The sequence below is a fragment of the Camponotus vicinus genome, unplaced genomic scaffold, assembly GCF_025532165.1.
Source record: "Camponotus vicinus isolate PSW18456_S1 unplaced genomic scaffold, iyCamVici1.0 SCAF_1, whole genome shotgun sequence".
NCBI classification, from domain to species: Eukaryota; Metazoa; Arthropoda; class Insecta; order Hymenoptera; family Formicidae; genus Camponotus; species Camponotus vicinus.
This window is the reverse complement of record NW_028141945.1, coordinates 5634120-5660610: the sequence shown is the minus strand read 5'-3', so window position 1 is coordinate 5660610 and position 26491 is coordinate 5634120. Positions and strand designations below refer to the sequence as shown.

At 35.0% G+C, this 26491-nt stretch overlaps 1 protein-coding gene and 1 long non-coding RNA gene across 11 annotated transcripts in view; one reads left to right on the top strand and one right to left on the bottom strand.

Moving 5' to 3' along the window:
• The window catches only part of LOC145969721 (uncharacterized), a 29975-nt gene extending 7446 nt beyond the window's left edge, over window positions 1-22529 (top strand). The window contains exons 3-6 of the long non-coding RNA XR_014438234.1: window positions 18154-18341; window positions 18590-19283; window positions 20187-20561; window positions 20688-22529. This is a non-coding gene — a long non-coding RNA (uncharacterized LOC145969721). The remainder of the gene's footprint in view (window positions 1-18153; window positions 18342-18589; window positions 19284-20186; window positions 20562-20687) is intronic.
• On the bottom strand, window positions 65-25421 carry Rab3-gef (Rab3 GDP-GTP exchange factor). Of its 10 annotated transcripts, none has more exons than XM_083095852.1 (34): window positions 25286-25421; window positions 22555-22785; window positions 22210-22378; window positions 21958-22123; window positions 21471-21651; window positions 21064-21221; window positions 20673-20973; window positions 20178-20510; window positions 20041-20073; window positions 19542-19654; window positions 18560-19281; window positions 18090-18328; window positions 17436-17627; window positions 15763-16155; window positions 15551-15619; window positions 15265-15465; window positions 14945-15143; window positions 14585-14680; window positions 14367-14506; window positions 14129-14287; window positions 13802-13993; window positions 13587-13674; window positions 13244-13380; window positions 12764-12904; window positions 11863-12007; window positions 11600-11729; window positions 11150-11366; window positions 10814-11086; window positions 10297-10476; window positions 7354-7362; window positions 3317-3389; window positions 3107-3153; window positions 2068-2295; window positions 65-2037 (listed from the first exon to the last, which is right to left on the bottom strand). In XM_083095852.1, exons 2-34 carry the CDS (start codon window positions 22648-22650, stop codon window positions 1843-1845), a joined length of 6015 nt encoding a protein of 2004 aa, XP_082951978.1. In that variant the 5' UTR covers window positions 22651-22785; window positions 25286-25421; the 3' UTR covers window positions 65-1842. The 10 variants fall into 10 exon arrangements, with proteins under 10 accessions (XP_082951978.1, XP_082951952.1, XP_082951969.1 ...); XM_083095890.1 differs by lacking the exon at window positions 65-2037 and adding an exon at window positions 2557-2710 and having other exon boundaries at window positions 2156-2295; XM_083095826.1 differs by having other exon boundaries at window positions 65-2295.
• Between the last annotated feature and the right edge of the window lie 1070 nt (window positions 25422-26491).

Below are 26491 nucleotides of genomic sequence, written 5' to 3'. Positions count from 1 at the left end.
AAATTTAAATTATTTGTCAAATCTCGCAGAGTTAGGTGAAGGTAAATATAAATATTATTTAATATCGATTTGGCTACAAGTATATTTTGGGTATAAGGCGTCTACATGGATGAATACTATACAATGCGAGGTATTAATTTCTCTTCTAGAGGTCTAAAGTTCTTTTAACCGTGATATATCTCGGAATGACTATGATCGATCGACGTATCGTCTAAACGTGGCATCGACGACGGAACTTCTAAACATCGGGATTTAGACAAATTTGGTACCAAGGGTCGTGTACATATGCTTTTTTCAGATGTTTAGAAGAGAACATCTCTCTCACTTTCTCTCGCTCTCTCTTATTCTTAGAAATACACTTCTCTCCAATTCAGCTGATGAACGAGCTCTAATATGTATAATCGTATTAAAAAACAAGAAATAAAAAGAGATACTAGTCGTACCGTTTACTATATCGCCAATTATTATTTACAAATCCTATACCTTTTTACAAATATCTATACGCTTCTTATACGTTACAAGAAAATATATCATTTCTTCTGATATTTGTGTGTAACGTACGCTACGGTTATTTCACGCTGAGTTTGCGACTAGTGTACATATCCTTTTTCCTAGGCTGGTCGTTTGTTTCTTCTTATATTTGTCTTTTTACGCGTATATCTAACATAACAAATATTGAAAAATGCGGCAAAGAAAAAAATATAGTATTTATTTCCGTGAATTAGAAATATTTCGCACTCTTAGTGTCGATTCCGACTAGTGATTTGGAATCGCGATTTCATTGCTGATGCAATTTCTGATTGCCTAACTAACGAGTCGTAGGAAAACGCAGGATGTAAATCTTTACGGTATCAGAGATGTATCATCTTAGATTTCGAAAGCCTTCTTTTTACAGTTACATTATATTACATATAAGGCCTAGAACTTTGGAAACATTACATGTATCCTAAAATGAGCTCTACGAGCTACCGAGAAAGATTCTTTTCCTTCTTTATTCGAAACCGTATAAAAGAATGACCACCGTGCAAGTTATTCAAGATACAGAACGACAGTATGTTTTTCTACACATCTTACGCACAACAGTTTTTCTCTAACATTGCGATATTTCAGTACATTTCAATTTAAATAAAACGAGTATAAATCCGACTAAATTCGATTCGACAGACCTAACATAAAAAAAGAGAGATAGTGAACGGATAAAGCCACTTGTCTATGTTTCAATTATGAAGTTCAAGTACCCAAAAAACGATAGAATTAATTTCGTATGCGGTAACTAAAAAAGTTCGCGCAACGTTTATTAATTAACATCAACCATTCTCACTTCGATACGAGCTAAAATAAATATTTTTTTATCATCGCGAACGATCATAAGTACAATCTCTGTATGCGGCGTATTGTACAAAACTGTACCGCCAATTACGAATAATTATTGTATTGAATTGCTTTAGGTGACGCATATCGTGTATGCGAGTGAATACAAGAATACCATAGATATCACATTGACTACACAAGACTAACTTCGAATAAAAATTCGCACCGTAAGTCTGATATTAACGAATTAAACTAAGGGTAGATATGATTTTTTCATGTTCTTAGTTACTACAATTTTTCACAAAGTGATTTCAATTCCGGAAAGGAAGAGCGTTGCTACGGCGCATTTAAAGAAGAAAATATTTCTTCGAAAAAAATATAACATCACCGTTATTTTGCTCACATTCAATCGAATCTTCAAATAAATCTCTGAGAAGGATAGCGCACTTATACCCAGGGTAAACAGGCGTAAGGGGCGCAACTATTTTTGTCGTGAATGCTAACGAAGGGAAGCGAGTGTCTTTGCCTGCGTCAATGTTGACGAGGATAAGGGTCTAGTTGCATATTTTTGTGCATTTGGGTTGTTACATTGCTCGATTGGGGTTGCTCTTGTCTGTGTTGTTGGTAGGGATGCCGGGCTTGATAGTGCTGCTGCTGCTGCTGCTGCTGACGCTGTTCATTCGGATGCAAAGTGTGCTGTTGCTGCTGCTGCTGCTGCTGCTGCTGCTGCTGCTGCTGCTGCTGCTGCTGCTGCTGTTGTTGTTGTTGTTGTTGTTGTTGTTGTTGATGTTGATGTTGTTGTTGATGTTGTTGTTGATGTTGATGATGTTGATGTTGTTGTTGTTGATGTTGTTGTTGTTGGCGTTGTATGTGCATGTGCTGCTGTTGAGATGGTTGCTGTTGGCCTTGTTGTTGCTTTCGTTGCTCCGAACCAGCAGCCACGTAAGAAAATACGCACAAAACAGCATAGCAGATATCAGATGCCTATGGATGAGGAAAAATTTTACGTCATTATATAAATATTAAATTATTGCTTCATAAGGAATTTCGCGAAATTAATTTGTTTTCGGAAAAAAATTAAGAAAAATATATATTAAATTTTATTATTTAACTTTGAAACAAATGTTAAATCATCCAGAATCTTGTCGAGAAACGAAAAGTGATTTATAAAAAATTCCTTCTCAACGTAATTTGCAAAACTGTAAATTATAAGGATTTACTTAAAGCAATTGGAAAAGAACTTACGTGAGATATAAGAAATGATAAATAACTTAGAAATGAGAGAGCTTCATGCGGTGTCATTTTCGCGCTTATGTTTGTGATGACTCTCCAACGGGAGTTTATGAAGAGTAAATGCAACAGAAAATACTCTATGCAAGCAGCGAACCGCCTCTTCAGCCTGTCACACAATATACAGCTACAGATGTATGATAAATAAAAAAATTAAAATGTAACATAAAATCACTTAATTATTTTTCTAATGTTTCGCGATTTGAATATATTAATCAATTAAAAAATAAGTTCCTATATAACTTAATGATATTTTACGCATTTATCAAATGCTCTTTAACATGTAAAGTATTCTGAAATTATAAAATATTATTATATGCCATCGATAAAACAAATGTCGATTAATTCGGATAAAATAAATGCGACTCCAATATTAAATTGCAATTTTGTCTTAATAAAAATGCAAATATTTTATCCTATTTTGTTTTCCTTAAGAGCAAGTATTTTTCTTTATGTGAATTATTGTATGTTTTTGCAAAACAAGAAAATTATGAAATCTACTCACCATTTGCGACTTATATTTACGTTGAATTACTTGTCTAGTTTTAGGATCTGAAACAGAAAGGTATCTGATAACATATCGACGTATCGCGGCTAAAATTTAATTGCAGCGGAAGCGTGAATCGCTATCGTGAATCTCTATTTTTCACGAGGTATCTCTACGGCGTATATAAAAGCGTATGGTAATCGAAGCAATATTCGATGTATCACTTACTGAATTCTTCCAAAACAAAGATTCCATCCTTTTGAGTAAAGCACTTGCGGATATGATCGAGTCTTACAAAAAACTGCAAATAACACAATCGGTTTACGTTAGTGTTCTGCGCATCGCGCATTACGGATCTGGATCTACTCGATCATGCACACTGTGACGATTTTCTATGGCCTATTTTATTGTTATATGCGCCGATATAACGATATTAATTGTGTGTGCAAACAGCTCTTTAAAAGGCGTGACGACGATTATTGTAGAGATTGTGACGATAAGCTCATTCGACGACAAGTGTCTGTTTCACCCTTCGAGCGCTAATCTTTCGAATTAATTAACTATATAATCTATCCCAGCAAACACCAAGTAACAGTTATATAACTGTTAGTTATAATTTCCTACTCAACAATATAACTGTTACATGTTATATAACTGTTATGTGTTAGATAACAATTATATTGTTGAGTAGGAAATTATAACTAATAATTATATAACTGTTACTTGGTGTTTGCTAGGATTTTTTTAGCTTTGTATTTATAAATTTTTATAATTGAAAATTCTCTTCATTATACAATTTAACTTGGAATAATTTTTTTATTAAGAATTTATTAAGAATTTAGACGCGCTCGATGGATATTGCACAAAAAATATATTTCAGGTATTATCATATTGTTTGTCTTATTTGATGCACGTCACCATACAAATACTATATAAGCAGTTATGTATTAAAATTACATATCACTCTCGTATAACATAATTTTCTTAATTTAGAAAAATTATCTTATTCAATATATATCGTTCCTTTTTTTAATATAGTAGAACTTAAAATTGTCTTTTAGCTTTTAGTATATTGTGTATCACGTACGGTGATGTACATCGAAAAATTATTGATTGAATTTTAGTTGTAACACATCTAGAATAGTAATAATCACTGTTATTATACGTCGCTTACGAGATAATTAAGTGTGGCTTGCACAGATTACACGAGAAGCAATATATTCATACAGCATTATTACAAAGAGAAAAATAACTTTTTTCCGTTTTCCTAATGAGTATACGGATGTTTCATCTGAAATAAATTTAAACTCTTGCATAATTTTATTTTAAAGATATCATTTTCTCTCTGTGCGGAACGAATGGTTTAAATTTGAAAAAAACTCGCTTTTCTCTTACACGATATTATTCATTTCAAACAATCTAATTATTTCAATGTTTACGTTCTTGATTTCGAGCACACGTAACTTTATTTTCTCTAATAATCTATCTCCGTTATGAAATGTCTTTGTAAAAACGGAGAACGTTAAAAGATAATCTCTCGGCAACGACGGCCACGTGTAAATATCCAATCGCGTTTTATGTAGAAAATTGTAAATATTACATTTAATGCATAAAATCTAAAATCGAAATATATTCATTAGACGTGCAAAAATGTAAAAGTTCGAACTGTAAACGAAAGAAATAAAATTGAGCTGGAATCTTAAATATTTTTTTTACATGCAAACGTACATCTTCTTTTGTTAGCGGTAAAATCGCTTTATAACAGCATGCTCAATCTCACTACATTTTGATCGCAAATTTAGCAGCGAACAATAAATAATATTTCCTCACAAAACTCAGCTTTTGCATAAAAATCTCTAACAATCGAAAAATAGAATTTATGAATTATTATAAAATATTAGACATTATTAAAACTAAATTAATACACAATATTAGAAAAAAAGAGTCAAGTTTGAAGAAAAATACATTTAAAGATCCAAGTATTTTTCATAAAATAGGATAATCATGCCATATAAAAATATATTGAGACAGATGTGTATCTTTGTGTCAATTATTTCTACAAAAAATCTAATATATATTAATGAAGCAAACTAATACTACTAATACTAGAATTAAAATCCACAAGAAAATTTCGTAACTGCTGAGTTTTGCAAACATAACGCTTGGTGAAAGCGACCTAAGGTTTATAAGCAATCTAAGATTTATTCTATGACTAAAAATGTATCAAAAACATGCATGATTTAATAGTCGTGTCGTAATTTCGATTTGTAAGCGAGAAGCTAGCGGCAGAGCAGCGGCGACGACAAACAGCAGCAACAGCAGCAGCAGCAACAGGCGCAACATCAGCGAAATATAGCGGCAGGCAACTCTGGAGATGGCCTAAACTCAATCGTAAAATGTCACTGATTGCTTAGCGTCGATAACTTGCCAAATGTGCAATTGTATCATCTAATACAGACCGACGTGGACGTGGTTCGATCGACAATGATGCACGATCGTGATATACATATCGATCGTAGAGCGGGGGTGTCGGTAGAAATCGAGAAAAGGGGGTGAAGGGGATGACATAATGATGACGAATGTTCACTCTTGTCAGGGGGAATATATATCGGAAAATCTCTGTACAATGTCGTAAACAAGGAACATTATATTAGCAGTGCCATGCCAGAGGAGTGTAGTAATATCGTGGCGACAAGATTCAGGCTAGCGCGAGTTCTCATCACGATTATCTCGGAGATGATCCCCTTTCGACACGTAATACGGTGTTGAAACCACTATACAGCAAAGAAAAACCATTGCTCTACTATACATAACTAGCAGTGTGTAGATAGATTTCGAGAGATATACGACTGTATAAATCGGGTAGCATATTTTTTAGTACTAGTTTTCCACTGTCTTATTTATTTTTTATATGCTTGAAAAATATATATTTTAATCTAGAGTTTCAAAGAGCTGTTTTCAATTCTTTTATTACTATTTCTATAGCCATAATTTTGTTTAAGTCTGCGAAAAGGCAGATTATATCGCGAATTATTCAGTATTATGCAAGAATTATTTGTGATTTGAACATAATTTTTTTTAAATTAAACTTTTTTTTAAATCAAATTTGAAATCTTTTTTTTCGTGCACTTATTTATTTTTACTTCTAATAATTCATTTCTTCTAATTTTGTGGGTCAATTTAATTTTGCGTAACACTATCTCATTTCATCTCTTGAGAAATATCGCCCCCGATTCTACTGGTCTATTATGACATACGCAAGGGACAGTTGAGAGGTATATATTGCTACGGGTATATTGCTAAAGTGTATAGTTTACGGTTGCACTCCAAAATTTTACATAAAGAGTGGCTTTTATGGAGCATAAATTTTACAACATTCTAATCCTTCCGATCACACAGATCGACTCTTATATTTTATTCTTATATCTTATATTATTTTCTATTTGCGATCAACGTTTCGCTTATTTTCTGTTTCAACTTAAAATCGAAATAAAAAAAAGCAGAGGTTTGTCGAGCAGAATTATTTTCAGAAATTTGATAGAAGATCGGGATATAACTTTTGCATTATCGATCTTCAATAAACAGCATCGTATCGCGTCGAGCAATAACGATAACGAAGAATTCGAATCTTTTTTTTTTACGTATTTCACGATTACCGAAAGATACGGTGTGTAAAGATACGTGGAAGCTGTAATGATGATCGTGACGTAATGACTGTGTATACTTTCATGTACGAGTGATTAGGCTATATAGATATATATATAGTTGCATTGTGTGTGCAAATCGAACATCGCTCTACAAGTTGCACTAAACACTACTTACAAATATTTCATCTAAACGATATACAATATATAAAGTATATTATCGGACTTTTGATATATATATGCGACAAACACTGTTCTGCATTTCATTGTTTATTACTGAATACCTAGATTTAGGTATCAGCGCTTTACGATATATATATATATCGTAACGAAGATACATATACGTATATATATATATATATATATATTACAACTAACACCGATCGATCGTAGAAAAAACAGTAAAGATAGACAGAGCAGATCAGTGAATTCGAATGCATTTAAGAATGTAGGTAGATATATATAGTATATAATGATATAATAATAATAATAATAATAATATACGGCCAAAAGTAATGGTAAAAATAAATAAGCATCTCCGGAACACGGCCAACATTGAGTATATTAGTCATATATACTGAATTTATATAACAAACAATGACTTATATTGTGATTTGATACCTCGAAATCCTGTTTGCCCAGCCGCGCAGGGCAATGTCGATGGACGGGACAAGAAAACAGAAAACAGAAAAACAGAAAATTAAAACCCTTGATAACAGCAGTTATCCACTCAGTTAAGATATAGTTTATATATATATATGTAGTATAGAGAGATAGAGATAGAATAGATAGATAGAGCTGTACACGATGATATTACAGCTACATTTTATCACCTAACGTCATGGCCAATCGGATAAACAGCAAGGTATATTCATTGTTCAAGGACCATCTCAAAAGTTCCCCAAGCTGAGAAAAGTCTATCATCCCGATCATCTGGAGAATGGATATATACGGGATCCTGAGCGCATATTTTACGGATATTTCGCCATTTTTTCGCGCGAGATTCTGCCAATACATAAATATACATATAAATATATAAATATATTAATATATAAATTTATAAATATATTAAAATATTAATATATAAATTTATAAATATATAAATATATAAATATACAAATATATAAATATATAAATATACAAATATATAAATATATACACATACATACATATACATACATACATATATATATATATATATATATATATATATATGCATATGCATATAATGATCGGCGATCCGTTTATCGGTCGCGATAAAGTAAGCAGCCGAAATAAACAGCGATCTGTGTATGGTCGCGATACTTTTTGGTCGCATTTTACATCTTCTTCTCTTCTCTTCTTCTTCATTTTTCGTTCTCATCTCGAATAGACTTTCCTCGCGTATGACCACGACAGATAAAAGAATTGTTAGACTTATGGAAAAAATATAATAGCATCCAACATTCAATACAAATGATAAGATATAGGAGTATAGTGTGTTCAAAAAAGACAATCTTATATATATATCGCCCTATACCTTATTTCCTATATATATATAAATGTATATATAATGATATATAAATGTAATATAATATGTAATTATATATATATATATATATATATATATATATATATATATATAATATACAGATAAAAGAGTCTGCAACTGCACATCGAGCTTCCATGCAAGAAAACATTGATTATATAACGCCTGAACACAATATTATCCAGTAAAATAACCGAGAGGATATCAGTGATGTAATATCAATCGCGAGAGATTAATCAGATTATTCAAAACTTCCGAAATATTTAGCAACAAGAAGAACAATTTTTCTTTCCGTTGATTGTGAGGAGTTGCATATGTGTATATATGAGATGCGTTATGTGTGTGTAAATGTATGAATAATAACGAAGCCTGCAGGATCATCAGATTTCCAATTCCACTCGTTGTACATTATTCATGATTTTTCTGCTACGAGATAATCAATTATATTTCTCATCTGTATCATATAATTTGTTGAATATTTTTACTAAAAGCAAATAAAATAAATGCGTAAAGCTTAGATGGACCATATTCGTGTGAAGTACTTCGACATGCATATGCAGAGTGTCCCACATTAAGCGTGTTTTCTTTCAAAATTATGATTTCCTTGATCAATTTTGAATCAATTTTTTCTTTGACAATTCCTATTGATAATTTCTGGGATTGTTTTTATCTGTTCTTTTTCAAAACAGGTTAAATCTCATTATTAGCTTAAAAAAATAAGATTTTATATCCAAAAATTCATATTAATAGAGTCAAGACTTAATTTGCCATTCATTACATGTTCATTGTGTATAATTTAAAAACAGGTACATATATTTTTGTTATAGAGGAAAAATTGACTGAACTTAGTGATCGAAAAATCTGCAATTAAAAGAAAACACGCCATCGTTGTGCAACATTCGGTATATACACGCATTTATGATTGTGATGTCAGTTTCTCTTGTTGAAATGAGAAGTTGTTATCATTTTCTTCTATACAGCCACTCTAATTGTATCAATACAGATTTGTATTAATACGCGGGTACGTAATTTTTGAATTATCTCCTCGCGAGGTATATTGGTAAAAAGAAAAACAGTCCTAACATATGAACCTTTTTTTGACCAATTTGGGAATAAATAAGTAGATATTTACGGGCAAACTACCTTTTGATGAGTCCGATTTGTCCTATCATGGACCACGCGATAAATCACAGTACAGAGATACAAATTAATTAAGCAGATTATAGTGGGTAGCAGTGGGAGATAATATTGAGTGGTCCTTGCATCAATGCAATAACGAAAAAGAAACACAGAGAGAGAATATTCGATGATCGAGAGAATATGAATGGCAAAAAGAGTAGCAGAAACAACAACGAGATCTGTTCAATACGAGATTTAACATTGCCGCGTGTTTGCACATTTTTTCCCTTTAATAAAAAAATGTTTCATTTTTAAATATTTATTCAGCATCGAGCACAATGTTATATGTGATCGAGGTTACATTAATTGCTACCTCGTGATCGCGTTTATTGAGCCGGGACAAAGAATATTTTTTCTCTCTTTTTTTTTTAAACAAACAGCTCATAGTAACATAAAATATTCTCTGACATATATATATTTGATCTGGCTGAAATAAATATATCATATTATATGTATTTTGATAAAAAAGAGTAAAACGACAGAATCGGCCAGAGAAGAAACATTATATATATATGGTTAAAATCTGGTATTTTGTATAAGGCGCGAAAGATGATAACAATTATAATAATTATCAAATAAAAGATGATAATAATTATAATAATTATCAAATCATTGTTCTAAATAAATGTATATGATGTCAAATGCGGCTCAACATGACACAAACAATTAGACGTAAAATGTCAAAGAAGTATATATTTATATATTTATAAATAAATTTGCACAATCCTCGAGAGAAAGAGAAAGAGAGAGAGAGAAAAAAGAGAAAGAGAGAGAGACAGAGAGAACCGAATTTTCGATTCTTTTCGTACAGTTGTAAGAGGATTGTGCGACTTTTTACACGAATATGCGAGTCATACCTTGCTGTTCGCGAAGAGGAGACCGACGCCTTCCATGCAAACCTGCAGGAGTCCACCTTCGCCCGTTCGCATGTCCTGCACCGGAAACTCGCCGCCGAGTTCGCAGCCCACATTCGCGCCTCGTCCGCGAGCCGCCGCCTTTTCCATAGCGTCCTTTATGCAATAGTAGACATCCTTGCACTAAAAAATGATCGTTACATCCTCATTATATATCTGATATGATTTTGTAGATAATCCAGTCTTGAGAGAGAACAGACTTTTTCTTTTTTCATCTAACTTATTAAAGTATTATATGTATAATATTTTTTTCTTACTTATTTAGGGAAAAATATTCACATTTAGAGAGAAAATTTTCCAAAATTTTCAAAAAATAAATGTATTTTCTATATATTTTTTAAAACTGTCACAAATGAATATTTAAAATAATTAAGAAATGTTATATAGATAGAAATGTTATAAGATAGAAGAAAACATTACTTTCCTTCTTCGTGATTAATCTTTCTTTTCAGAGACATACCTTCTTAGTGTAATATTTGTGTAATTCCGTGTTGCCGCCGCTTCTCCTCCACAAGCACAAAATCTTATTCTTCGGGCTGTATGTCATATTGACCATGCGTTCGTACCACCAACGTTCAACTATCACGCCATTCACTGATCTCAGCACTAGACCGTCGTGGCGGACCTCCAGAAATCGTAGGTCACCTTCAGCGTCGATCCCCGAATGCACGGTAAAGGACTGCCGGTGCATTTGTCGTGATGTCAGAGGCTTCAGATCGATGTCGTTTCCGTGCTACAGAACAAGAAAAGCGCACGTTGATTGCAGGTTTTTGATAGTCGCTTACAGGACACTTACGAGATTACTTATTTGATCGAGAAGTAGATTTAATTCCTGGCTGTAGATGAGGCCAATGTGACTCTTGCCCAATAGTCTACGCACTTTTCGCTTCAGTTCGTTCTTATCAACGTTCAGCATCACCAGAACAGCGGTGAGATTGTGCAACAGAGTGCACAATAGTCTATCTTCCTCGTGCTCCAATCGTCGTCTTTCGCTTTCGCTTAAACTCTTATATCTGTGTCGAAAACATTTTTTGACAATACTTTTTTTATGTACATTTTTTTAAATATTACTTTTCATCTTTTTTGTTACACTATTATATTACATAAAAATTGAAACAAAGTCAATTTATCGCAATTATATAATTTCTAATTTTAAATTAATCGAAGAATGCAATCTTATTATTTATTTTTCAGAATATATTTGCGTTACCTAATTTTCATCAAATATTCTACGGTTACTTCTTACCTCTCCATCATCTCTCCAGGTCCTTGATCCATGCCCATCATGTCGCGTTCCTGCGATACAGCATCTAAAAAGGCATCCTCCCAGAATTGCATTTCGTCCCATAGAGATGACCTGTCTTTTCCAAGCAGACCTGAAGAAAATGCGATAACATTTTCTATTTCAAAGTTTAGATATGCGAAAAAATGATCTTTGTAAATATTTGCAGACAATTATGATCTCTGTTTCATCTGGGATACTTTTGTCTAATTAAAAAGAATGTATACCTTCGAAGAGATACGTTCTCGCAGTTCCTGGACTTGGTAGAGTTGTGGTAGGTATCAAACTTCCATCGTGATAACGGAATCCGGTACTCAGAGATGATTTGCTGGACCAAACACTGCCGGAACGTTGCTTTCCTTGCCGAGGAAACTAGAATCATAAAATCGGGTAAGAACGATATTAATAGCAGAGTAAAGACAAGAGTAAAGATTCTAATAAAAATCTATAGAAATTTTAATGAAGCAATAATATATTTCTCTTGAAATATATTAGAATGTTTTCTTTGTTCGACTTCTTTGTTTGATTGACATTCAAGCTAGAAATTCACAACTAATTGTGATATGATGCCATCTTTCTAAGGTCAAAGGGTAACTTGGTACGAAGAGATACTTGATTGTGCATCACGTATGCATGAAAATTTGTTTTTTAATATGATCGTAATTTAAATTGCAGCGATGTTACCATTACCCTTCGATTATAATTCTCTATGCGATCTATCAGCGTCCATTCGTGTTCCTAACGAATGTCTAGGTATTGATTCGATTCGAGTGTTCTATGGAATTATGAAAACTACGGGAAGCTCGTGTTGCGTCAAGTATCAACATCCGAGTTGGTCGAGTGTCAAAGGAACTCTATTTATACTTATTCCCTGAAGTGCTTAGGCATTCAAGTGTTATAAAAAAAATCATTAATTTCACTAACACAATCAACATACACATTCGAGACTTACGTTATATATGATCTAAATAATAGACATGTATTGAACTGAACTTTACCGATTGATTTTATGAGAATGGACGATGCTATTAGCGTTGTGTTTTGCATTGCGTTCTACGAGATACATGTATAACAATTATATATAAAAATGTACAACTATAGATAAAACTAATTCAGTAGATAATTTACATTGCCTTGCTCGACCTCGCTATCAGACACGGTGCTTCGGAAGGAAGCTTGGTGCGCTTGCCGAAAAGCAGGATTAGTGATAATGCTACCTCCGTCTGTGGATAAAGCTTCGCTGCTTCCCGTTCCACCACCCCGCCCACTCTAAAAAACACATGACACGTGTGCATTGCACGTTACAATCCAACGTTGAACATTTATTGTTTGTTTGTTTTTTCGTTACTGGTTGTAGGAGGAACCACACTAAAGAAGCTGTCAAGCCGATAGCGTATACATTAAAAAAATTAAAAAAAAAAGAATTACTCTTCTCGCCTGTGTTTTAAGAGGCATGTTACTAGTTTCAACATCGTGCCCTTGCGGTATTATTGTACCTATTATATAAAACAATCAATCAATTTGAAACTCCAGTTTAAAATATATAAGGATTAAAAGAATCATCTGAGTAGTTTGAAATATGGAAGATGCTGGAAATTTTCTTTCTACCTCCGAATCGAACGAAGTGAGTTTGCTTAGAAATTTCCCCTTCTTCGTAAACATGTCGAAAAACATATCCGTAGTCGATTGGCTCGTGTCCCCTGTCGGCGGTGCTTGTGGCGTGTCCAAATGCACCTGCGGCAGTTCTGATGTTTCCCGAAAAAATATTATAAATTATTAATTCGTTTAAAACATGCATTTGTTTAAGATACATATCAACTTTCAATTCGACAAACTGTTTATTTAAAAAATTTAATAAAAATTTTTTATTTAATTTTTATTTAGCAGTGCAATAAGAATTAATTTTCTGTGTTTAAAAGAGAGACAACTGCATTTAAAAAGAGAGACGTACCCGATTTTTGCGTAATATCCATAAAATCAGGTTGATTCGGAGATTGAGGTGATTTCAAGTTTTCTCTACTGCCGAACGGGCTAGATGCCTGCAAAACACAAGTGTATGCTTTCTCTCATTACCTTCTATTATGAAATATATATAAGCAAAAATTGAAATAAATATAAATTTAAAATTGTTCTATACGTATAGAAATATATTCAAAATTTTTATACCTGCGACATCAAAGAACTGTCGAAATCACTTTCGGACAGATCCTTGCTCCAGTAATGCGTGTGAGCAATTTCCATCAGTTGGAAGACAGAGGCCATCCCGCCTAATCCGAAATTATTATACGTATGCGCAAGACCATGCGTTACTGCTTGAAGGCACTTTAACATCCCCTTATACACGGGTTTCGATATGGGCTATAAAAGATTAAAGTAAATCAAATAATATTTGATTGCGTGTTTAATAAGAACAAGTTTAGTACGAGAACAAATTTAGCAAACGATATTCTGAAATAATTTGTGCGTTAAAATTAAGAGAAATTAAAAATTTACCACATCATCAATATGATCATCTGGACTAATCTTTCTATTTAAACCCTTATTTAGCTTCGTCACGACCAAATCTCTATAATTTTCATCCTCCATTAGCTTCTTCAATCTGTTCAGTTTGAGCCAACCAACACCTTCGCCGGCCAACACTTGCGTCACCACCTGAAAGATATTGGAAGAAAATTAAAATTGAGTAAAATTGTTATGCGAGATGATTAAGATGACATTTACGGATACTTGCATCGTTCAAAAAGGCTTGATTGTCGCTATTTGTACTAGAACGTTCCGCATTTTGCATTCTCTGCGCGTCTTCCTGATTAACTTTGTGCGAAGAATGTTTTATTAACGAAGAACGTTCTACCAATCCCGTCTTTCCTGCAACTGTCAATACACATATTTATATTACGCTGAATTTTATTTTCAAATTCGAAAAATTAATTAGAAACATATAACTCGTACCTTTAGGAAATGGTGCAAGAATCGGATTTATCTTCTCTTTCGATTTCTGATTCTGCGGAAAGAAGCTACTACCTCGATTAGAATTATTTTTGCTACCTGTAAGTTAGATATAACTTTATTATTCTTTTTCCCCGATGTATTAAATCATTAATGATTATTATAAAATTAAAGATAAAATTTATAGACACATGAAAGAAAGTCTCAAAGAATACAGATAGTAACAACATTTTATTTTTTTTCTCAGAAAACATATATACTTTTTTCTTCTTCTAGATTCTTATTGTATATCTATTCAGGCAGAATATATGATATTATTTAAATTCTTAATTATTAACGTATAAAAAAAAATACCGGACGTACCAAATAGATCGCTGAACATACTGCTGGTCTGCGCGGCAAAGCCGTTCAGATCGCTACTAATATTGCTGAAAAAATCTCGCCCGACACCGCTTCGCGTATCCGACGCGACCAGCTGATTGCTAACTGAATCCTTTCGCTGCTGCGTCATATTGGGAGACGATGGTGCATGTACTGGCGATTGTTGCGTTTCTCCGAGACCCTAAATACAAGCAAAGCGGTGGACAGATGTCTTAGATAAATCTTTTAATTTCTCTTTTTACACGATATCTTTTAATGTTAAAAATGCGAGTCTAAATTTTTAGATTTTTTTCGTTACTTACCTTGAGCAAACCCTTCTTTGTGGCGACTTCTTTGGCACTTTTCGTAAAATCTCCAAATGTGCTCTTGCCAACATACGTTAAATCATCCAAAGTATTTTTACTAACACCTGCAGCAGTTTTGCTTGCCTCTAGCGCAGTCTTGGATGCTTCTTGCACCGACTTGGTGGCCTCGCCCATCGCTTTCTTAGTTTGTTGCGTTAACTAATTAGAATATTTAAAAAATCATAATTAAGTGTATATTAATTTTGCCAACGCGTTGCATATACAATATTATAAGAAAACATACTTGTTCCAGCGGCGCGAATAGACTATCCTCGCCTGCCTCCGTAATTTTTTCTTTCGCCTGATGCTTCAGCTAGATAAAGAGTAAATTAATAAATAAATAACATCAAGAAAAAAATATATGACGCAATCATCCGTTTGACAGATTTCTAGAAAATGAATGCAAATGAATACTATTGTGCCAGGATATATCATCATTATCACACTTGTAAGTACCTTGTCCATGTGCGCGAGTAGTCCGTCCTGACTGCTCTGTCTCGTGGTCTCGCGTACCAAATCCTTGGCTTGGCTGGCGATTTGCTCGAATAGAGAGCTCTGCGAACCCTGTCGAAGAACACCGTTTCCGGTGTTGGTGTTGGTGCTAGAACTGCTGCCGCCGCTATTCTGCCGTTGCACCGAGCTACCGTCGTTCTGTTTCGGCGAGATCGGCGATCCCGCCGATGTCTGACGTTGAAGTTGAATCGTCGTCGTCGACGCTTCATGATGGTCGGAGACGGCGCTTATCTGCCGCGGCAGAAGAGGCCCGCCAGTAGTGCTGAAGCTGGAGGCCCTTGCCAGGACATTGCCGACGCTCGGTTGACGTTGTAGACCTGGTCCGGTGGGTGGTACCTGGAAAAAAACACGCGAGCATTCACGACTATTCTCTCGAAAAAATATTTTTTCCAAAAAATCGAATACGCGAGTCTTCTTGCCTCATATAACTGGAAAATTTTTATATTGTCAATACGAAAGAGAATGCAAATCAATAGTTAAATATATGTATAATATATCCTAAAAATTTTGTTATTAATAAATTAATAATATATATTAATGTATATAGATTGTATTATAAAATGTTTTAAATAAACAAGATTGTATAATAGGGAAATAAGTTAATATGGAATATATTAATAGAAAAAGTTTTAAGTAAGCAAAATTTTATAATAGGAAAGACTCGAAAATTTTTATAATAGAAACAAATGCTTTCTTTCTTTCTCTGAAATGTTACGTATTAATTGCCACTTTTATAATTATTATACGTGATATTTTAAGATTTAAAGTACGAGGCAATAAAATTTAATCATGCTTCAACAAGAAATGTCATGTTAAAACGTATAAGTTTAGATAGAAAAATATATTACATTTAAAGTGATACAACTTAGATCTACAGAGAAAGGTATCATATTTTTAAGTGTGGTTTAAATAGTGCATATTTGTATGCGTATGTATATATCGATCGATTTCAGAAGATTATCATTTAACTCATAATAATCGAATTTACACATAACAGTCGTTTAAATTCGTAAACCTGTGTCGTTAGAGGAAAGATGAGAAAATATGTATGTAAATGTATCTGTATATTTTATGTGTAGATGAGAGAGACAATGAAAGAATATGTAATATTATACATTTCAATATGCAATAATACATCTGAAGAAATAAAAATATGTGCAGTACAGTAAATTGTGTTCAGGCTGAGAAGGAAAATGGTGCGATACACAAATTAGAAATCAGAGATAATTCAAATTTACAAAACTACATTGAGTGCCGAATATGATATATGAATAGGATCTGGTATTCGTATCTCAAGAGATGAGCGTGCAGGAAATAAATACGATAGAGATGTCTAGAAAAAGGTTTAAAACAAATGTAAAAATGAGGTCACAAACGATACTTTGAAAATAAAACGCAAATCAAGGATAGAGAAGCCAACATTCTCTTCAAACAGTATCCTTGACGAAAAATACATAAGAAGAAGAAGAAGAGATGACGAAGACAAACATTCCACATACTTTCACAAACTCCCCCCGTTCAATTCATCTATCATGCATCAGCCCGAAGTGTAACATTCGAACGTAGAGACATTCGAATGACAGAGTAGTTAAAGGTAACATGGAGATGAGACTCACAGGAGTGACATATCTACTGACACGCGAGGTCCTGTGAGGAGCGGCAGGACGTTCAGTGTCGTTGAGCGAAGATTGAGTGCTTAAAGATCCCATCCCTGTGAATTGTCCTACCGAACTTTGTGCGCTCAGGATTGTGCGCGGTGTTATTGTCGACGCGGAGTCTGACTCAAAGCTACCACCTTCCTCTTTATCCTATGATCAAGTAATTCGTTAGCGTACTAATCCGGCGCTATTTCGTAAATCATCGTAACGCTATGTATTTTTTTAGTCATGGTATATACACAGCAGGAACCACCTATTAAGTACGCCAATTTAGTGAAATAAAAAAAATTTAACACACACATTTACTTTCGATGCAAATTATTCCGAATCAATCTTAATACGATGAATATTATCAATCTTAAAAATCACTAATGATATAAAATTACTGTTATGTGTTTCTTAATTAACAATAATCAAGGAAATAGATTATTTTTAATTTTTAGATTTTTAGATTTGTCGCGCGTGTGTATATATAATATATATGATTGCACAATGTATAAAAGAAATTCGTGATTACATATATAAGTTTTCCTTAAGCATATAAAAAGTAGTGCATATAGCGAAAGGAAGAAAGAGGCAAAAGACATTACGAAAAAAAGCTCATATACTTACGTTAGTAGACTGCGAGCCTTCGTGAACTTTCGGATTTAATTCAAGTTCGGAATCCCTGTTAAAGCTCGGACTGCTTAAATCGCTGTGACTAGAAGAAGTGCTCGGTGGACTCTCGGGTCGTACCGGAGAATCTTCTTCCACTCCCGGATATTGCAGAGAACTCGGAGGATTGTAGACATTTTTCGGATCTACTGAGAGTGACATTTGTTGGGGCTGGCTCACTTGCGGACAATTGTAACCTACATGCAAAAAGTAATCAAACATATGTATTAAAATACGAAATAATTATAATAATAAAGAATATTAAAATATTTAATCATACAATTTTCAAACATTTATATCAATACAATCACATGTATAAATATATATATATTTTTTTTTTAAATATTATAATATTAAAAAAAATTTTGTTTATAAATTTTATTATAGGAGAAATAGAACTTTTATCATCCAGATTTTAAGATACTCACCTGGTGATAGATCAGACGATGCCATTTCAGAGACAAAATCACTCAAAGAGGAATAGGAGGAACTCGTACTCTCAGCACCCTCCGAATCGGAGCCACTCTCGTCCGTAGGTTGGCTCTCGTGCTCCTTCATCGCCTTCAAGGCATTCGCTAGGGAGCTACCGGAGTCCCAGACAGGAAAGTAGATCGGCTCGAGATTGGTGGCATACCAGCGTGGCTTATCGCCGATCTGCGCGGGATCAAACACTCCTGTCTGTACCCGGAGAAAGGCCACGTTGCTCGGAGTTAGAGACCACTCGGCCAGGAACTCGACCGCCTGCGTGCGCGCAAACCTGTTAAGGAAACTGCTCTTCCTGGGTCGCGAGCGAAGAAACGAGTTGATCTGGAAGGCGACCACTGGCCGGGGATACAGCCTTAGGGTGCGCGTATGTTCGGTGAAGTTGGCCAGCAGATTCTGCGAATTGAAGAATCGCACCATGGCGACTCGCGTGGCAATGTCCACCGAGTCCACATCGTTTCCGTAGATGAACGGATTGAAGGGCGCCGAACTTTGTCCGGTCGCCTTCAGCGGATATGAACCGGTCAGCCCGGATCCTCCGACTGTTTGTGACATCGACGGCCGACGAGGAGGACTCGATGACGAGCTCACGCTTGGCAAATTCAGCGGAGTGTGCTGAAGATGCGCGCACTGATCGACGTTTGGCCTGTGCTTCGTCGAAGCTACACTGTAAGGCAATCGATTTTATTAACATCGAACGTTAGTAATTGCGCTGTCAAAATATTCTAGACTACAAGTAGTAATGCATGGCATTTTTTGCCCTAGTTAAAAATAATTTTTGTATATATTAACAATTTCTATTTGAAAAGGATACAAATTCTCATCGAGAATTCAAATTTGTTAACAGTCAGAATTTTATGCTTATCATTAATAATATTATTGTTAGTTTAATAAAAATTTTAAGCAAATGAGGAAATTAAATCGTACCTTAAAGTGGAATGATGCGATGCCATGCTTTCTCTTCTACTTGGTGTCTGAAAAGAGAGACGTGACGAGATGTCCTGCGGGAGCAATGGTGGGCCTGTCAAACTGGCCATCGCCTGAAAATTTATTAAATAGTCAATAAATTGTATTAATAAGGTTGTGCAGTTCGTTGCATCACCCGTTGCTTTATTGCGGTTTTATTTCTACTGCTCTAAATCTACTTTCACTCTACGAACAAAAAGCAATAAGGACGATTACGAAGTAATTGTTTTTATCTACGACTAAAGATTTTCAACTTTTAACAAAAAGAGAAACTATAAATCTTTTTTCTACGGTTGCTATTTCTATTTGCTATTTATAATTTTTATTCTTAGTACTTTGGTAAATGCGTGTGGCGCTACAAGAGTCAATTTGACTCTTTATGTGATAAATCATGCATGCCGCTAACTACGAAATAAAGGATATGCCACCAAGCGGACTGAGTATTGTAATAAATATTTACACTAGAGCCCACTTGATCCATCAGTTGCATTGCCTGCGATGAGGATAATGAGTCATTAAACACGTTTCATTCTTGATCGGTTAATTTTTTACGAAAGTTTACGAGCTTATCATCAATGGCTGCCGATATTATATTACCTGTTTTAGATGATTCTTCAAGATGGTACCCTCCGGTTCCGGCAGCGGCGGCAAACCGTCATCGTTCAAAGGGCTGGGCGCCGTTATTTTATTGCTATCCAAATCCACGAGCCAGATATCGTCGGGCATCTTGAAGTTCTTCTTGTACAGCAGGAAGGACGCGGGTATCCCGATCACGAAAGGCGTCGGGGCGAGCAGTAATTGTTCCGCGCAACTCATACATGTGGGTAACAAGGGTATCGCGGGAAACATGTATTCCAATGGATAGATCATCGTGACGAACGCCATGACTGACATGGACAGAGCATTGTAATCTCGAGACTGAAGTACAATCTGAAAATGAAGTTTTCTTTCTTCAATCGTGATTCTGTATTAGTATTTCTGGTGAGTATCCTCTCATTAAGTATGCAATAATCTATAATAGTGTAATGTTCAAAGTATATATTTGATTAGACATTCAATATATTCTCAACATTTATATCTGTGTGTTCGCACCTTATTCTCCAAAAGGATCAGCGTGAGAACCTTCAGACATATGTCGACGCCGAGCAGCTCTAATGGTAGATGCAGAGGAAAATCGACCAGGGTGAACCTGGTGTGATCCGGCAAGGCGAAACACAACGGAGGCTGCACATTGGGTGATATTATTTCGACCTCGACGCGTGTCTTCGCCGGAACCGGAACGGGGCTACTGAGCAAGCGCAATATCCATGTCTCAATTTCGCGAACGTCGTGAAGCACGATGGATGGCGTATCTCCCAGAGCCTGGCCCGTAATAACGCTCCACACTGTGTCTCTGTGAGGAAGAATTTAGCGTTTTAATGAGATATGAATACTTTTATAAATTGTCACAAAATATTATACATAAAATGAGATCTTGGTGCACCTGTTGGTCTGTCGAGAAGCTCCCACTTTTTGTGGTGAGAAACTTTCGTTGCATGCGTCGATGATCTTCTTCAAAACGAAAAGACATTCCCGGAACATCGAGAAGAATGGATGATGCGAAATGATGCAGAGCGAAGTCAAGGAGTGATTGCGAACTCTCTGTCGAAAGCATTATAAAATAATAATTATTAAACATTATATTGACGAATGTTAATATAGCTTTTATAAAAAGTGATTGATGATAATGCGTTATATCTGTGCATTCCTGAGAGCACCAATTAAACAAAAATAAAAAATTTTTCTTTTAAGATGATAAAATTGCTCGATAAATTAATTAGAGAATTATTAATATATTGATAATAAAAATTATTTCGAGCGCAAGGTACATTAATCGATAGTCATATTGACCTGACGTCTTCGAGAAGCGCGTGGCGATGGGGAATGACTGCCGCCGCTTTCGCTGTCTCCGCTCGGTGCGATGAATTCCAATCTCGGAGCGTGAGGGACTTGCGGGGTATCTGAATCCCTTCTGCTGCTGGAGCAATCTCTCTCAGAATCACTAGGACCTACCGCACTGCTCCTATAGTCGCTATAACGAACGGCTAGAGATACAGTCTTATAAATGAAACTCTGTATCGAGTATATCGTATATGCAAATCATTTAAATCATTTTTTAAATATATGACGACAATCTTCAGAAGATTACAGGTTTTAAATTCGTAATTTTAGGAGAGAACAGGGCATTTTTCTTGTCTGTTTTATTGTTATAATGTGTCAAAGATATAGCAGATTCTTTATACTTTATTTTTTATAATTAAAAGATAATTTAATTTTTTTTTGTCAATCGAAACAGAAATTAAATTGAGAAGGGACAAATAATTATAAGCCATTTCACCTAGAAAAAGCAGAGTCGGTGCTTCTCTCCATGCTCTTCCTCCAGCTCTCCCTTCGAAACGTGGTGTTGTATTTTTCCCTCTTGAGCGAAATCCCTCCGCCAGCCACGATCCCCGCTCTCTCCATAGGTCGATAGAAATTCACGCAGATCCCGTAACGCGTTTTTCCTGCATTTTTTTCAAATAATCTCCACAATATATAGATTTTCACAATTTTGCAATGTATATATGTGTGTATGAAAGAGATACTGAACCTGAATCTTTGTCAGTGAGAGTGAAGGTGAAGGATGTTGCCTCTCGTAAGGCCGTGCGTTTCGGTCCTACGTTACTACAACCTTCCGGTTGACAGAAATACACCATATCCAGAGGCAGAGGAAAATCTTTGTGATCCTCCACCGGATATCTGCGTAGCAATTCCGGGACCTATCGCAAAGAAATGAGATTATTATATATTATCTTTTCCTTTTAATCAAATTCTTTTTATAATTAAAAAATATAAATATATAGATTTATTGTAAACTTTATACATTCATCGCGATTTCTTGTAAATAAAATAAAATTTTGCGAATGAATACTTATTCCCCTAAGTATTATTATACCTGTACGGGCTGACGAGAGGCTGCGGGCGTTCTGGCCCCCACGATGGCGAGATAATCCACCAAACGGGGGCACAGAAACTTCTTCTGTATATCCATGATTGTAATTTATGTATATACAGCTGTGTCACCGCTGTATAGAGCGTATACAGGACATCCGAGCCGCTGAACTCTCTTCAGGATCGTTTTCAACTTGAATCATGATTGCATCATTATCTCGCTTACTTATTCCACCTGCGAATAAATAAATCGAGAGTTTGCACATTTAAATAACGCTCTCTTCCGTCTCTCTTGTTTGCCGAACATTTCCGATTAATTAAACTCAACCACTCCCGGAGACAAGCGGGTCGAATTTATAGGTATGCTCCACTTTTTTATCTCATTATTTTTAATGGCAGACCTCTCGATTAAAGTGGCAATAATTTCTTAGGAGAATTCCTTGCCGGGGTGATCATTATTCATATAATTAAATTCCATACTTGATGTACAATTTTCTTAAAATAATATCGAGATTAATTATACAATATAATTATGTAGAATAATTATTTTAGAATTGTGGGCCACGTTAATGAGTTAACTTTCTTAACGAAGCAAACTTTTCCGAAGAGGCAGATGACGAAGAGGGAGACGCAGAGCGACGAAAGGGCTGAAGCACAGCAGTTGAAACGAGAATTCCGAGAGATCGATGATTCCGAAGACCCAAAAGGATATCTGTGTCACCGTGTCGAGAGCGAGAGCGGGAATTACATGCGCGCGGTGGTCGGTGCTCCGTTTAATTCGGTCGCGATATCGAGCTCCTTCTCGTATTTCGCGCCGGCATAACGCGAGGAAGAGAAACGTCATGTCGTGTGCGCACCAAGCCACGTACTTCCGTATGATTACATCGTGCCGTCGCACGACAGGCGATTAACGGCAGGAACAATACGTGGACTCGACGTAGAGTCTGTTTGGCAACGCAAAATCTCCGAAGAACCTTCCGATCTCTCGAGAGTTCGAATGAGTGAATTACACTCGACTGAGAAGTTTGCTAAAGATTAATGTTAGATTTTTTTCTTTCAGTTTTTTTCGTTATTTAAATACTTCTCAGACGTTTCTCTGCGCTATGTGTCTCGGTGCACAAGAGGCGATCGATTTGATAATTCAGTGTGATAGTGGGTTAATTTTTTTCTTTATATATATTTAAGAGACTTAAAAGAGTCGAAAGTTACGTTTAAAATCTGCTTTTTGAGTTTCTAAAGGTGAACTGCATCATTGTAGCAATAGATCTCTCAGTTTTAGAATAACGTATTGAACAATAAAGAACTTGAGAAAGTCAATTTTTAAAGTTCAAATCTCGTCAAAACACTGAATTTTTCACATTTGTGTACGGAGTTTTATTGGCTTTCGCGTATATAAATTTATTCGCAATATTCGAAATCGATATACGTATAAAAAAGTTTCCAATCTTATGATTAAAAGTGGATTACAAGCTTTTACACATTAATCAGAAAGATTATGCAACACTACGAAAATTCTACGAGCGAAATCGATATGTTGACGCGAAGAAAATGTTTTAAATATGACAATAAAACTGATCGAGGTAAAAAATCTCAAAAAGATTCTCAGAAAGTTATTAAATCGAAGATCGCATTGAACAATTCACATTCAACATTTCGCAAAATTTTCCAACTTCTCGAGAGCATTTCAATTACAATTACTCGATCCACGTTTCTGAATGGAATTACCGAGAGATCGAAGATATCGGGGAATAATGACATTCGGAATTATTTCCCGGAGATCGGAAAGTTGTGCTCAGCTGCGATATTAAATAATACCATCTGCGGCCAACCTGTTTTGATAAGACACACACGATAGTATTGACCTTGTCGAGCTGCTACTCCGAAGTGAATTCGATCGTAATATTGACTCAGTGCACATCGATCTTAATAAATTTAAAGTCGCAATCTATGAAACGAAAATTCGATTAATTAATGTGGAAAAATCTGCATAATTTTTGAAAAAGCAAGAAAAGCATTGTTTCGAACTTTTAAAATCGCAATTATAATGAAAGATGATTTCTTACCTCGCGATCCGAAGAGAAAAATACATATTGATCGTTTTGGAGAATTTAACTTAGTAATGCGGGCTTAATATAAGAGCGAGAATAAAAAACCTTTTAAAGAATAAAAATAGTTATTTTTCTTTTAAACGGTTCGATCTTTTTCGGGCCATCTTCAGTAAGACTGTTAACATAAACAATAGAAAAAACGAGCTTAATGTATATTAATAATAATATGCATAAAGTGGAAAAATTAAGCAATACAAAAAAATAAACAATAAAACATAAATAAAGAATAAAAATTGATAAAGTTCCTTTTATGAGCAACCATAATCTATATCCTACATAATTGTGTTTATTGTCAACTCCGATCACTTGCGCGCAATAAAATTCAATTAATTATTTGCGGAAAATTAGCGGAAAACACGATGCCGCATCGATCCTAAACTACGAACGAGTTCTATCTCGGGAGTAGTTTTACCTGATGCGTTTATCCTCGAGAAAGCTCTTCTAAAACGCAAGTCGCGTACAGAAATTTCAATCAATTTCGAATACGAGAGAAAAAAGAGACATGTCAAATTTGGAGGAAAAGAAAGAGATTGCCTAAGATTCTTTGAGTCGAGCTCTGCTCCATCTTTCTCGATCGAAAAATAATCGTAGCGGAGAGGAAGAGTTTTCTCGGTCGCTTGCACTTACATTTTTGGGGTACACGTTAACGTGGAGAACACCGTGGACCGCACGTCCTCGTTTGATCGCCATGCGAACGACAGGCCAACGACGACGTCCCGCCCGTATCAGCCGAATGACGATATCGCACTGGCCGACGCGCCCCGGACATCCCGCAGCCGTCTCGACGTCGGCGCCGTCGCTGATCGTTCGCCAGAGCAGGCGCAGACGTCTCCGGTCTCCAGTAACGGCGCTAAGCGTCCCGATTCCGCTCCTCCAAAAGTGAATTTCTGTCCTCGATTTTTTCCTTTTTCTTTTCTCGCCGGAACGCACTATCCTCGCGTATCCTCTTCCGTTTTGTCTCCTGAGCCCGTCGATGATGCGCGGTTGATTAATGAACAGGGCACGTTGGCTCCAGCCAACGCTTTGAGCTCTGAATTGCCTTGAACTCTCTTCTACGTATATAGACCGAATTAGACCATATTGATTTTTTCGTATATGATATATAGAATGCATAATATGCAGACCGTATATTTCTTCGTAATATGTAGAAAATATTTATCACATCGTGTCCTTTTATACACGTTTTAAATTATGCTCATATTTCTTTTTCAAATAAAGGATATAAAGAACGTGGTTTTAATCAATTTGTTGGTGATATTAAAGATTTAAAAAACAGTTTTGTTATATGATCCTAGCTTGCTAATACATCCTTAGTTTTTGTATTTATATACATATAATTATCTAAAAAAAATTAAAAAATTATCCATGCAAGATTAATTACAAGTAGAATAATTTAAGTTTATATTATTTTCACAAAGAAACAGAAATATAATTTTATTTTTCGTTTTTTATTATTGTTATTTTTATTAAGAATATTCTATCTCGATGCAGTCATAAGATCAAATAAAATCGACAAATCATTATTTCTCGTGTCTCTTATATTGATAGCTAACATTTCATATCATCTTTTTATTTGATATCTTAAGAACTTTTCACATTGAACAAAATGACATCCTAACAAAATTTTTAAATCAATAAATAATTTTTTACTTCTGTTCCCCTTATTCTTAAAATCATTCCTTAAATCTATGTTAGATCCAATTCATTTGAAAAAAAGAACAAAAATTACATTTATATACTTATATACTACACATGTCAGAAGATTCATAATGAGTTGGGAAAAAAACGCGTCATTTCTTTTTTTTCGATATCGCTTTAAATCTCTTCAATTAT